The sequence below is a fragment of the Melanotaenia boesemani genome, chromosome 11 (genome assembly GCF_017639745.1).
Source record: "Melanotaenia boesemani isolate fMelBoe1 chromosome 11, fMelBoe1.pri, whole genome shotgun sequence".
Classification (NCBI taxonomy): Eukaryota; Metazoa; Chordata; class Actinopteri; order Atheriniformes; family Melanotaeniidae; genus Melanotaenia; species Melanotaenia boesemani.
The window spans coordinates 28,747,746-28,762,592 of NC_055692.1; the positions used below are offsets into that span (position 1 = coordinate 28,747,746).

Here is a 14,847-nt window from a genome sequence, read left to right on the forward strand (position 1 = left end):
AAAAAAAACAAATGAATAAAGACTTTTTCTTTAACACCAAAACATTAGACTCCTTTTATAAACGTGCTACTGAAGCATAGGTTTTGTTCAGTATAGAATAGACAGATTCATCAAATAAATTAAAAGAAAGAAAAAACTGCTTTACTACGCGGATAAACTTTTTCCTTCCTCGTCTTGGTCATGTGGTACAAAACCCTTCATTGCTATTGGTCCATTCATATTAAACAAGTTCCTGTTCTTTTCAAGCCGTTAAATATACGGGTTAGTTCCTATCAGCGATACATATTTATGTTTAAGAACATTTTTAACAATATGAGTATTTTTAACTGTTAATTAAGCTACAGGGCAACATAAAAGACATGTTTTACATTTCGATTTAGTCGTGTGTTTACGAGTGTTGTTTGATTTTGCGCGGAAGGATCTGTACGTTCCTTCCGCAGACTCAAACGTGGAGGGTAATTTGAATCACTTTCTTCTCGAGTCGTGTCAGAATACTTCTTAAAAACTTTTATACTTGCGTGCTTTGTGATACTACGAGCTTTATATGACATTATATATATATATATATGAACTTAAATGTACAGGTAAGAATTTGACTCAACATCTATTTTCAACACCATTGTTGCTTGTAACCATGTAGCCATAAGCAATGGCTGTGCTACTTTGTTCTGCCTATGTTGTTAATGCAATCATTTTATTTCTCATAATGTTGGTCATTATTAACGGTGTAACATTCCCAGTAAACGCCTTGCCGCAGCTATGTAACAGTTAGCAAACTTTTTTTAATCTCTTTATTTTCATACCTCGAGTGTTTTGTTACAGGCAGCGTTCACCTAGCTTTAGCAAAGCGCTAACGTACTTTATATATGAAGCTTTGCGGACTTTGGCTTTGAGGGTTGTTTTTGTTTTTCCATGCAAAACGTTTATTATGTCCGGTATCTTGACCGTTACTACACGAAACAATAAACAATATGGTGCAAATACGGTATAATCACCCATGTTTCACCCCATCAACTTTTATTATACTATTTATTATATTATTATTCATACCCATTTGGTTGAATTAATTTTTAATTACTGAATGATTTCATATTGTCAAGGCAGATGGCTACAGCACAGAGTATCACTTATGCCACCAAGGAAGATCAGAAGGAGAAAAGGTCAGCTATAAAGGATGGCACATCCCCCGTTAAAGATGGCCTGTCTGCTGGTCTGGATTTCTCTGAGCTTACACCAAGTACGTTTGGCATCTCTGTTGGGAGTTTTATCCCATCATCCTCAGATCGCAAAGGTGAGTGTTTTTAGTCAACGTGAAATGTTTGTTATACATTTTATATGGATTTAAACAATCAAATTGCTGATATGTGCAAGCAAATGCAAAAGGAAGATTTATTTATTTCTTTTTTTCTGGCCTGGGTTACCAGTATTGTTTCTGAAGCAGCTCTGTCCTCTTTTACTGCAGAGAAATCACGTCTTGCACAGATAAAAGCAAGGCGAAGATCCAGTGTTGGTGTCCGAGGCTCCCCGGAGACTAATTCCTTAATTTGTTTCATGGCACGACAGAGGATGAAGACCCCACCAGTCTCTCAAACTCCAGAGGTAGGATGCCCCCTCATTTTGTGACTCAGGCATACTGTAACAATAAACTGAAGTATGAGGCAGTGTTTAGATTACTGTAGCTTTCAGTCAGGCTTTAGTTATTGATTGTTAAACAAATGACCGAAATTACCATTTTTTCTTTTTCAGTTACTTTTATTTTTGTTCCATTTCAGCTAGTGGCATGAGCGGAGTTGTCCATCACTGCACATTTCACAAATCATTAAATAATTCTTTTGCTTTTGGCTTGAAAACACACATTTTTGGATTTGCTGTTTCATCTTTGATAATAGGGTTAATCACATTTTCATGACCAATTATTAGGTATTGTAAGGTAAATCCCATTAGATAATGTGATAAGTCGTAGCAGAAGAGGGAAGCTAACAGTGAAATTTATTAAAAGTCATTTGCACTTTAGACTGAAAAAGTAGAGACAGAAACATCAACCATTGAAGGATAGCAAAGCATTTGTGACACCTGTTTAGTTGATCTGCTGCCCGTATACGGTATATTTATATTTTCAGTTTAGTTTTGTGGTCTCTCTTTAACAGCAACCCATGATTAATAATTAAAACAGTAATTGGCTGTATGTTAACAGACTACCCCATCAACACACGTCCTGGAAATTTACACCATCCTCAGTAAAATTAGCGTATCATGACCTGAGGGCAGACAGCGTATCATGTCCAACTTGTTTAACACAAGCACTCAGTTGCACTGTGAACACTGAGCTGCTGTGAGCAGCAATAATCATATGAAGTCGACTCAATAAGCTTTGATGTGTAAAGAAGCTTAATGCATCAGTATGAGCTCCACGCAGCTAATGTATGGAAGAGACAGAAATTGTTGGACCTCCTGCTGTCACAGTGCTATTTCAGTGACAGAATGACTGCTGTCAAATGGTGTTGAGTAAAACGGTATGATGTAGAATCAACTTGGAACTGAAAGTCTTGGAAGCCATCATGTAAATTATTGTACATCTATCTGGTGTTGTGTATTAAACATAGAGCCTACTTAAACAGCTTATGCATAATACAGGCTTAATAAGCCCTCTATTCCGACCTGGTATTGATGTAAAAGTATCCTGCAAATCTCAACAGCTGAATTAGATATTTTAGAAATAGATGTCTCCCAAACTAAGGGACAGGCTTTTTTTTATAGTTATTTAGTCAATAGTAACTTCGGTATGCCAAATTCATGTCATAGTATTTCCAATTTAACAGCAGTTAAGGCACTAGCATAAAATACAGGAGCACCTCTTGTATCAACACACTGTGAGCCATCTATTCATTAATGGATCTTACTTTTGTTACTCAAAAATGTGAAAGTGATAAAAACATTTGATAAAGTGCTTGTATATGAAATCCCCCAGCATAAGTCTCAAAGTGTTTCAGATTGTTAAATACTCAGTCTGGTGTCCTGACAACCCACATTTAGTCACTCTATAGGAAAGTTATAATAATTAGATATTTATTCAGCGTAATGTGCATTTATTGTGAGAAAGCTGTGCTCCTTGTGTTATTTTGTGTTCTGTTTTATTGTTAAGCACTTTGTGATTTTTATCTTGAAAGGTGCTATATACTATAAATAAACATTTACTTACTTACTTACTTGTGTCTTTGAGCGAATACAAATACATGGATTCAGTATCACTGCTATATTGGCAAATTATCAAGTAACATTTATTGTGTTGTTTAGACATGAGAAATATTCACTGCAAATGGAAAACAATGAAAGAAAATGGAAAAATTCTGTTCTCCACTTCAGCACAGTTTCAAGGTGTTTCTAGAAAACATTTTTACAAATTATTCAAGCAGTTCAAATCAATAGAGATTAAGTGCCATCCCCTGGGTTGTAATATGTCATTTTCAAACTAAATAGGTTAGTAATACATTCCTACACTTCACGGTAGTTCCCACATGCTTTTATCTCGTATATCTATCCATCTAGGTGTGTTTTCCTCTGCTGTGTTGAATACGTGTAGTATTAATTAACAACATCCCATGCACTATAATCATCTTATCTGCTGTCCATCATTGTTCTTAATATGTCTAGTAATAAAAATGTGCCAAAGTTCCACATATTTAAGTTTCTTTTTGGTGTTCAATTCAGGCATTTATCAGACCGAGTTTCTAACTGAGACCTGTTAAGAAAGACACAAGCTTTCATCATCCTGATTTATTTACTGTATCACATAACTATTTTTATTATGTATTTAAATGTAAAACCTCATAAGCATTCTGTCCCAGCTCACCCAGTACTGCGGGCAACTTGTTACTAACCAATCAGGGGTGGGAGGTGGGCACTAACAAACCAGAGTAAGGAAACTGCTCACAAGCCCTTTTATAGTGAGGGACTGAAATGGAAGTTGCGTGTTGAGTGTTTCATAACAGAAGACGGCCATGAAACATCAATGTAAACATGTAATAGAAAGTGGAGAAGTTTACTATGCTGAAAAAGTGGTTAAAGAAGTTTCTGCTGACTTTCTGCCATTTCTCAGGTCTGCATGGGGTGAGTTGGCTAATAAAGCTGAGAATTTAGCTTTTTTACATGTAATTCTACTAGTGCTAATTTAAAGGAAATAAAAATGAGTCAAGTATGAGGCTTACTTTAACTTGGCTGTTTAAAGTTGTATCAGCAGTGTGGTTTTGGATGTGCTGCCTCTCAGTAATACCACTTTAGTCATTTCATAAGTTTATAACCTGCCAAGCTGTATCACTGAGATGATGTTTATGTTTGCTGTCTCAACTCCTAGATCGTTAGAGGAAGCCCCTTCTTTCCTCAGGTCGCCTCCACTCTGAGTCAGAAGATGGCCTCCTTCCAGAGCCTGATGGATGTTGCGGAGAGTGACGCCTGTGATCCAATGCCAGTGCAGGACTGTGACAGTGGAGGATGCATCAGGACGGGAGATTATCTGTCTGGTGAGGCAGCCTCAATGCTACTGGATTAATAGTTTCATTTCTCCGTGAGGATCTGTGCCAGTAGGATTTCTATATGATGTCTGTAGGCATAGCCAAAAGCAGTGGATTAATGCAGAGCACAGTGTAAGCCTGACTCTGACAACATCTTACAGCAGTCGTTTCTTCTAAGCTTGGTCAGCTTCCTCAATTGGCCACTGTCCAAGCTGTTAGTTGCTGAAGTAAAGCTTAATCTCTAGTCCTTGGATCAAGGATTTTAGGGTTGTTTTTAATTTTTAATTTATTTATTTATTAGTTTTTATTTGATAGGAAATAAAATTTTTATTTAACTATACTATTTCTAAGTCCCATTTGTTGTTGCATATTAGTTGCATATTATTAAAGTTCCTTTTGATGGATGTTTGTTTTCCCTTCTCTATCAGATGGGATCAGCTGTAGTGCAGGCAAGGAGAACAACCCCCCAATGACACACACACCCAGTAAGAGGAGGTGCGGGGGCCTCCTCAAAGCCTGTGTTGTGGAGATTAGAGAGGCCAAACCTCCTCTCTCTCTTCCCCATCTGAAGAACCAGGTTTGTTCATTTGTACTTTAGTACTGTAGCACCTACGTCGCTGTTCGACAGAGACATATGTGCCACTGGACCAGTACTAGGCTCGTAAGGAGTGGTAGCACAACTAAATCAAAACCAGAGTCAAGACTTAGTTATATAAGCTGGCAATTTTTAGTAAACACATAAACACAAAATACAATACACATCATAAGACATAAACAACATTTACACTTACTGTAATACCTTTGTTTTACATCCAGTACGGTCATCCTGTTTTGTTTATCAACCAAATTTTTCTAATTCCAAATTAATCTATTAGACCAGTCAAATTGAGGTTGGACTATAATCGAGTTTAGACTCAATTTGTTCAGTTTATATTCTGCTCTAGAGAGCTTCTGTTTTCTCAGCTGAGCAATAAAGAAAATACAATATTTCTAAATAGCTGAGCACAGTAAACCTATAAATGCAAATCACAATGAACAACAAAATCAGCTGATAAGTACCAAGTTGTGGGGCTGCTGTAACAAGTGACTTTATTATTACACAGTTTAGACAGGAATGTAGTTAAAACATATTTCAATGAAAGTGTTACTAACATATGAATGTTTTTTTTCTAGGTTCATCTATGCTTTTAAAAAAGAAAAGGTTATAGTTTAATAGTCATTTTCTATTTTGGTTCTATCTGCACAACATGGTAACAAATGGCAACCACATGGAGATGTTTTTATTTTGTTTATTTATTTATGTTACCAAATTAACAGGTTTTTGGTAGATATTTATGTTAAAGATTGGATCTGTGCTTAAGTTTAAATGGGGGGGGAAAAAACCTCCTGTAGTCACATTATTTTCTCTTTCGGCCTAACATTCAGTTATCAGTCAGATTTCTACTAGTTGGCCCGAAAATAATTTGGTTGCTAAATTTTAAAGAAAAATGTCTGCTACTGTTGGTGAACCAGGAAAACCTTTTCACAGCAACCCTGTTGGAATTTGCTTTGTCATTTAACTATGACATACAGTTCAGCTTTATCCTCGTCTGATCGTTTCTATTTGGATTCATTTACTTTTTTATAAGACTTTGGATGTCAGAGAAAAGTTTTGAACGTCCACACAGGTGTTCATATTTCCACTCCGGAAATGTAGCTGTCATTTGCCAGATGAGGATCAGCAGGTAAAGAATAAAGTCCAGTGTTACTTTACACCCCTCAAAAGCACAAATCCGTCCCATTTCAGAAATATTTCATCAGAAACTCTGTGAAAAAATAGAAGTCTGAAACTAGCAAATCTACACCATATGAGCTCACATCCCTTAATATGCATTGGTGGGCGTGGTTTTCTATACCTGCATGGGGAGGACCTGTCTGTCTACATCTGGAGGAAGGGGCTGTGGTTTTTTTTTTCTCATGATGTAGATAATAGTAGATAGTCCTGGAGAGACTCTTACTGGCTCACCTCAGCAAGCAGGTGAAGACCTTTCAGGACCCATTACAGTTTGCATACCGTAATGGGCTTGGGGTTGAAGATGCCATCATATACCTGCTTCAGAGAGCCCACTCTCATCTGGACCAGTCAGGCAGCACTTTGAGGGTCATGTTCTTTGATTTCTCAAGTGCTTTTAATACGATTCAGCCTGCTCTGCTGTGTGAGAAGCTGCAGAAATTCCAGGTGGATCCCTCCACAACCACCTGGATTTACGACTACCTCACAAACAGACCACAGTTTTTGAGACTGAAAGGTTGTGTGTCTGAGATGGTGGTCAGCTGCACTGGAACACCACAAGGGACTGTACTTTCACCATTTCTATTCACGCTGTACACCTCAGACTTCCAGTACAACTCTGAGTTCTGTCATCTGCAGAAATACTCTGATGACTCAGCAGCTGTTGGGTGTATCAGTGATGGACAAGAAGCAGAGTACAGAGAACTGGTCGGTCAGTTTGTGAAATGGTGCGGTGACAATCATCTCATCTTGAATACCAAGAAAACAAAGGAGATGATTGTTGACTTCAGGAGGAACAAGAACACACATAGAAGTGTTTCCATCATGGGAGAGGAGGTGGAGGTGGTGGAGGAATACAAGTACCTTGGAGTTCAGCTGGACAACAGACTTGAGTGGAAAAGCAACACTGAGTACATTTACAAGAAAGGTCAGAGCAGACTCTACTTCTTAAGGAAGCTGAGATCTTTTAACGTCTGCACCAAAATGTTGCAAATGTTCTACAGGTCTGTTGTTGAAAGTGCAATCAGCTTTGCAGCAATCTGCTGGGGCAGCGGCATCAGAACCAGAGACTTGAAAAGAATTAACAAACTGATCAAGAAAGCCGGTTCTGTGCTTGGAGAAACTCTGGAGCCGCTGGAGTTGATCATCAAAAAAAGAATTCTGTACAAGCTGACGAGGATAATGGAAGATCCTTCACACCCTCTACACAACGCCGTGACGAAACAACAGAGTGTGTTCAGTGGGAGGCTTGTTCAAGTCCGATGCAAGACAGAGAGATACAGAAGATCCTTCCTTCCAGCAGCTATCAGGCTGAAGAACAAAGCCCTTAATTAATTAATGTGATTGTTTTACTAAAAAATTACTACTACTACAATATTGAATTTCCCTTTGGGATTAATAAAGTATTTTTCATTCATTTCATTCATTCATTCATAACCTTGCTTTGTTACGAAAAACATAACCTGGTTTTACCCTGTAGAGGGCATTATGAGCAAGCAGCAACCTCGGCTGGTAAAATGTGAAGCCTACACGGAAGTGCAAAAAAAGTTCACCCATCATCCACTAGGGGCTGGCTCCAAAACAGAGTCAATCCCATAGACTCCCATGTTAAAAAGGCCAACTTACAGCATAAATAAACATGTTTAAAGCCTGGTACAAAAGTCTATTTTAGGATTAATAGGTCAAGTTTACCTTCATGACAACTATGAGGGGGGTGAATTTTTTTCTACCTCGTCCATTAGATGTTATTTAAGTTCGGCATAATTAGGGGCGTGTTCTTCTGATTCAGAAACCTACAGGTGGTTTCACGGAGGCTCTGTCCATCTATGGTGTTGAGCTATTTGTTACCCAGATATCCTGTTTTTTAAAATAAATAAAAAGAAACACATTTTATCAACAGTATATGTGGTTTTTATCACATTTAAGTAATACTGTGTTGTTTACAGCTCGAAAATGCATTTTTGGGTGCACTAGCCCTTTAAAGGTGAACTAAATGCTTTTCTGAGTTTCCATTACCATTATTTTTGGGGCTGCGCTCTGCCCTCCTAAGAATGTCAAGTTAATTTTATCCTGTCCAGCGATACATGGTGATTGTTAATTCTGGTTATAATTAAGTTTTCTGTACTGAACATAGTTCTGTTTCTCATGTGTTAAATGTTTTTAAACTACCAAGAAACTTGTTCTTTACTTGAAACTATTTCATCTTATGGGCATTTTTTAAATGAATTATTTCATTAAGCATTTAAGCCTCATGCTTTTAAAATCTTACAAAGTTAATGTAAAGAGCCGATTTGCTGAAATGATCTAATGTATTCTTCTTAACAGGATGCTGTTTGTCAACCACGCTGTGATGGGCTTGCGTTTGCTTCACCACCCCAGCAGTCCTCACCCTTCCACATCCCCTCCCTCCCTTCTCAGTTGGAGATGGAAGCTGCAGGTAATAACATGGCTCTCAGTAGCCTAGCTACCTTTTATCTTGGTTTAGCTTTGTCTTTGAGGTTCAGTGCAAGTGTTTCCACAGCAAAGCTTCATTGTTATTGTAACAAAATATAGTCCCATTCAACTGCATGTCAGCATCACAGATGTTTTTTTCTCCAGGGAGTGTTAACAACTTTAATACTGAACATCAGATAAACACACAGATACCATAAAAGGAGTTGTAATTGTCCAATTTAATGATTTTTATTGAATTGTATAAAACAGATGTGGGTACAGAGACATCTTTTCATGCCATTTGGAGAATTAGATATATTAGCAAATAAATCATTTAAAGTTTAGTGGTGAGTTTAATTAATTAATGTTGATTCCTAATGTTTAAAGGTCAACAAGAACAAGTTTAGAGTAAAAACTTTGGTTTGGGGTAATGATTCTTTTCTACTAACAAACTTCATAAAGATGCTTCTATGTAAAAGTAAAACAATCTGTTTTTAAGAGTTGGACAGAGACTGGAGTGTTAATCAGGAGGCTGTACTTTTACATACAGTATATTGATCTCTTCCCTTTGAATCTAACCTGCTTCCAGAGCGGGAACAAGCTGGAGTAAACATGAGTGTTTAAGTCTCTTTTCTTCCTGCTGAATGACTTATTTATGCCACTGAGAACTTTCTGTCTTGTAGAAGAGGAGGAATCCAGCAGGGCATCAACTGTAAAGAAAAAGAAACGGGTCCGCTTTGGAGATTCTCTTTCTCCTGAGTTCTTTGATAAGAACTTGCCTCCCAGTACTCCATTACAGAAGGGGGGCACCCCAGCACGAGCACCAACTCCTGGTGGGAGCTTACAGCTGCGCTCAGTGCTGAAGACACCACAGAGGAGTCAATCTGAGACGCTATCGTCACAACCGGAACCTCACAGCCCCACTGGGTTTGATAACTCCCCCGTATTTAAAATACCAACCAAGCACAGAAAGCTGTCTGAGGGGGGCGATGGGGGGCAAATGGATGGAGAGGTAAACAACACAGCAGAACTCTTCTCTAACACACAATATTCATGTAGTTGTAGCCCGGTAATGACACGGTCTCTGCTGTGTGTGGTGATGAACCATCTCTTTGGTTCTAACATTGCTAACAGGTGTAAAGTTATTACACTAATTTGTCTTCATAAAGGATTGAACTTGTTTTTCTGTTTTGGTGTTTTAGATCGTTTTCCCTTCGATGGAAGAGATCGACTTAGCAGTGACAAATGATGCAGGTTGATTAATTCATTTAACTGATCCTCTGAGTTGATAGATGAATGCCTGTATTGGAATACAATTCAGCTGCGTCTGATAACGACTCTTTCTATTTGTTTTCTTGTTAGAGTGTGTGTTTGATGTCCAGCCATTGAATTTAGACACAGCTTTCCATGAGGAGTCGCTTTCCCAGACTCTGACAGGTACACCACCATCATACTGTCTAGATTTTCCTGGTCATGTAATTTCTTCATCTTTCTGCTTCTTTATGCTGGTGTTTAAAGTCACTTCTTCAGTCAGTTATATAATGACTGTGATCATTTCAGACAAAAACAGTCACTTAGTTTTCTTGTTAAATCGCTCAGCAGGATAAATCTAATGGAAATGTAACTAAACCCCCAGTTTTTAGCTTTGACTGCTGATCTTATGTTTTTTACCTGTTATGTGTCAGATTTTTTTATCGCCCTCATCACACAGATATTACAACTATTCAAACAACATATCCCAACTACTAAGCAAAGTCTGTATTTGTTTATTTATTTATTATTAAATAGGCTTAATTATAAGTATTAGGCTATTAATCCCATTTATACAAGTATTTTAAACCCATCATTATGAAACTTGGGACCTGTCCACATTTAGTGCTAGCATGTGGGTGATCCCATTCCAGTGGCCAGATCTAAGTATGTTCACATCTGTCCCCACATGCTTCTTTAATGAGTGACCTCCTTTGATTTTCAGTTAAGCTTTGTTTATGAAGAACCCAGACTTATGTGACACAGTCAGCTGAGCGGCAAACGTGACATCAATATGTTGTTATTCAGACATTAACATGTTTTAGGTTAATGTCTCTTGTTTACTACTCTCAATTTTCAATACAAATGCTGTGTGAGGGAGAAGAACATTAAATGATAATGAAATAAATTGATTTCATAAAGCTTAGTGTTAGCTGGGTATAAAGGTGGCTTCACATCAGAAAGTTGATTCTTGTTTTAAATTATGCAGAGGATTTTACAATAAGATGAAAACAGCAGTTAAAAATCAAAATAAACATGTAAAATCAAGATTTTCTCCCCACGTTGGATCTGAATTCATCCTCTGTCCATTCTGAATAAATTAACACCTAATTTCACTTGTTAGTAGATAACTGAGGATGCATGTTAGCACCAAGTCTGAGTTAGGCTTGAGCTTGGCTACAATTTATTTCTTTTTCTGGTAAGGTCACCACATCTTAGACATTTTAAAAGTAAATTTCATTTTCATTAAGTGTTCAGCCAGAGCCAAACAGATAGTCTTGATTTGTTTACCAATTACCTTGCAAATCCAGGTAAAGTCTCATCGTTGTTCCTTAATTTCTGTTAATTTGTTTTTTTGTTTTTTTCCTCATCAGAGTTTGAGACCAAACCCGGTGAAACCTCTCGGATAGATGTTCTGTGTGAGTGTGAATCTGAGCCAGAGGAGAAGCAAACAGAATCGGATGTTAAAAGTTCAACTCCAGAACCGTCCAGGAACAGAAAGAGAAAGGTCTGCAACACTGCAGTTTTTTTCTTCTTTTTAATACACCATCACTGAAGCTTTGTACAGAATCTCGTCACATATGAAACTATTATCTATCTATCTAAAAACTGAATTTTTGCCGCTGCAGAAGCGTCCAGAGCAACTACCCACTGCTGAGGCCCAATCACACTCTAGCAAACAAGAGAGAAAGGTCTGCTATCACCACAAACGTCTCAGCTTGATCTGACTTGTCTTTTTTAAATAATTAAGAGGTCATGGCATATCCTTATCTAATCTGCTTTTTAATTCCACTGAATCTGAACTTAATCACATCCAAAGAGACCCACTTTATCTTTGGGGCAGAGACAGACCAACTCTCTGTTCCTCCTGCAGCCAAAGGAGAGTGAACCTGTGAAGAGGCTGACGCGATCTGCTGCCAAGTCGGCCTGTAAGAAGATGAAGGTGGGTTGGCTGAGTGCGCACTTGATTTCTCTTAATGTCACGTCACAGAGGAGCTCTGCAAAATCTTATTCAAGCTTGAATTAATGTGTCAATATTATCCTCAATGTCATCCCATAACAGATCTGTCTTATCACAAATTATTGGAGTTGTGGGCAACTTGCAGTGCTTTAATAAGTAATCACAGAAATGCAATGATAGCAGGTTCCAACAAGAACCAGTTTATTGGTCTACTTGACCACATGCTCCTCCATTTCACTCCAGTTTGAGAAGAGCTGATGAAATTTGATAAGAGAGATCTGGGTGCTGCAAAATTCATTTGGAAGCTTGAACCATCACTCAGACACAACAAGAGCCACAAAAACAGTCACTCCCAGATCATATCTCTGTTATTAAGTAACCAAGGAAATTAATTTAGAAGAGCAATTACAGATAAACAGCTGCTGGATAGAGCAAGTGGATTACACTAGCATCCTATCTGCTTAAAACTTAGTGTCCTAACTTCACAATAATTAAGTTGTCAAAAGGAGATTTTGTAGTCTTAGTAGTTGGTAAAGTAGTCCTACACATGAGTTTGTGTTTTACCTGCAGCCAGGGAGCCACAGAGGAGCGAATTTTTACTGTATGAAATATTCAATGCCTAAAAGGGTTCATAGCACACACAGATAATTGTGAGTTTTAACCATCTTGCTGTTGGATCAGGTGTTTACTTTTTAAATATAAGGATGGTCTGCGTTGCTACGCCTCATTTCGTGCACAGTGGCAGCCACATGTTCCCTGCCTCTAATGAGCTGTAATTTAAAAATCTACCCATCTAATGCCATTATACCCGCTACTAGTGGAAGCTCTTTTAGTGGCATGAAGAGGAATACTCAATATAAGGCATGTGGTTATATTATTATGGCTAAGTCTGAGTAATATAGCAAAAAGCCATCAAAACTTTCCATTAAAGATATTTGGGTACTTGAAGATAACATGAATTGATCTATATTATTAATATTGATCTAGATGGACAGGAATTTATCATTCTGCTTTACACTATAAGTAGTTAATGGCCAGCCAACAATGGAATTAAAATGTATGTCAGCTGAGACTTGTCTGTTTTCTACAGGTGACCTCCAAGGATAATAAACGCTGGAATAAAGACGTAGACCACTCTCTTTACGGCTCACGTGAGTACGCCTCCAAGAACCCCACTCTGAGTCCCATCGCAGAGATGTTGTCCTTCAGCAGCCAGGAAACTGCTACAGGCTGCACAGGTGAAATATACCGGCTCTAACTATCTTGTTGTGAGCTGTAAGTATTGATTATTCACCTTTATATTTAATGAGGCACCAGTTTCCTATCATTTTTTTTTTCTTATAACAACCCATAAAAATCTAGATTCAAAAGTTTTTCATTCCTTACAAGGTTCAGCTTTTGGAACAGGGAAATCAATTTTCCTGATATTTTTTTTTTTTGTCCTCATTTTTCTCAACAGCTTTAAATCAAGAGTTCCTCATCAAACCTGAGGTGGCAAATGACACTGAAGCAGGAGGTGATCTTGCTGTGACAAAAACCTTGGAAAACCCTTCCCTAGATTCTGTAGAAGGGAAGAGCAATGGGATGCTAGGGTTAACAGTCAGAAAAAGAGGCCCGAAGAAGAGGAAGGTCAGTGTTGCCGACAGTGAGGAGCCTCAAGTGCAGACAGAAAAACACACAAAGAACTTTGAAGATCAAACCACATCTAGCCTCGAGGTTTCAAGTGGAAACCTGTCAAAATGCAGTGAACCTGGGCAAAAAGAAGCTGACATTGAAGAACTTCCTGCCCAGACTTCTTCAGACACCCCCTGCACAGTCCCAGAGAAATCAGAATATCATCCAAGTCTGCATGCACCCCCCTCAGACTCCCCACCTTCAGATGATGAATCCAGCAACACAGAGCCAGAGCACAAACAAGCCAAGCGGGGCAGAAGGAGCTCAAAGCTACAGCAGCCGCAAATGTACAGAGCGAAGCTCCAAACCAACTGTGACGTGGATGAGAGCAGACTGGGAAACCAAGCAGCTAGCCAACAAGAGATCGTCCCATCAAGCCAGGAAGAAGGGGGTGTAGCCTATGCAAACCTTGCCCCTTGGCAGGATGACTTTAATTTTGAGGATATATTCAAACCAATTGTCACTAGAGAGCGGCGCTCAGTTCGCCGCAGCCTGAGGAACCAGAATAACACTGAGCACAGCAGCAACAGTGCAGGACTTACCTGGCTGCCTCACACCTCCCCCGACTCTGTTAAAGAGACTCGCAGGAGGACCCGCGCACGGCGACTCAGCGCTGCTCCGCCCACCCAACCTCCACCTCCTGAGGAGATGCAAGACGCCTCATCCAATGAACTGACAGTAAAGGGAGAAAACTAATAATCACACACTACTTCCTCCACTTCTTTGATCTGTTTTCTTAAACCAAAATTGATTTTACAAAATGACTGATTTTACATTAGCTAAAACATTGATGGTTTTCTTTGTGAATTATTAGAGCTGACCAGTAATTTCTAACCATTTTCCCTATTGTAACCTATCAAGTCAATACAGAGTACCCAATCATCTCTGCTGACCACTTCTTAATCAATATCCCACCACTCAGCTGGTAATCACAGTACATCTTCAGCTCCACTCTCCAAAGTCACTGGATCCAGCATCTTTTAGTCAATAACTCCTGTGGATAGATAAAGAAGGCGCTACAGCTTAATGCACTCAGATAGTTGTTTATGTCTGCTAACTGGGGTGCTTCTTTTGTTTGCCTTACATGAACAGCCGAGTTAACGTAATTTCAGAGTAATGGAATGTGAAAATGCACCTTCTGCTTTGAGCAAATGTTTTTGTCTGTGTAAAGGCCAAGCTCTGTTCATTTAACCAGATCATTTTAACTCATTTAGAAGAAATTCATCTAAACAATAAAACAAAAAGCCATC

General features: G+C 38.6%; 1 protein-coding gene across 9 annotated transcripts; it reads left to right on the plus strand.

The window, feature by feature from the left end:
• The first annotated feature begins 225 nt into the window (after positions 1 to 225).
• Positions 226 to 14,847, plus strand: cdca2 (cell division cycle associated 2). Of its 9 annotated transcripts, none has more exons than XM_042000458.1 (14): positions 226 to 261; positions 1,105 to 1,291; positions 1,463 to 1,599; positions 4,352 to 4,517; positions 4,937 to 5,085; positions 8,605 to 8,716; positions 9,396 to 9,724; positions 9,915 to 9,966; positions 10,075 to 10,149; positions 11,337 to 11,470; positions 11,592 to 11,654; positions 11,783 to 11,905; positions 13,014 to 13,161; positions 13,383 to 14,847. In XM_042000458.1, exons 2-14 carry the CDS (start codon positions 1,105 to 1,107, stop codon positions 14,291 to 14,293), a joined length of 2,586 nt encoding a protein of 861 aa, XP_041856392.1. In that variant the 5' UTR covers positions 226 to 261; the 3' UTR covers positions 14,294 to 14,847. The 9 variants fall into 9 exon arrangements, with proteins under 9 accessions (XP_041856392.1, XP_041856394.1, XP_041856389.1 ...); XM_042000460.1 differs by having other exon boundaries at positions 245 to 261; positions 1,101 to 1,291; XM_042000455.1 differs by lacking the exon at positions 226 to 261 and adding an exon at positions 270 to 584 and having other exon boundaries at positions 1,101 to 1,291.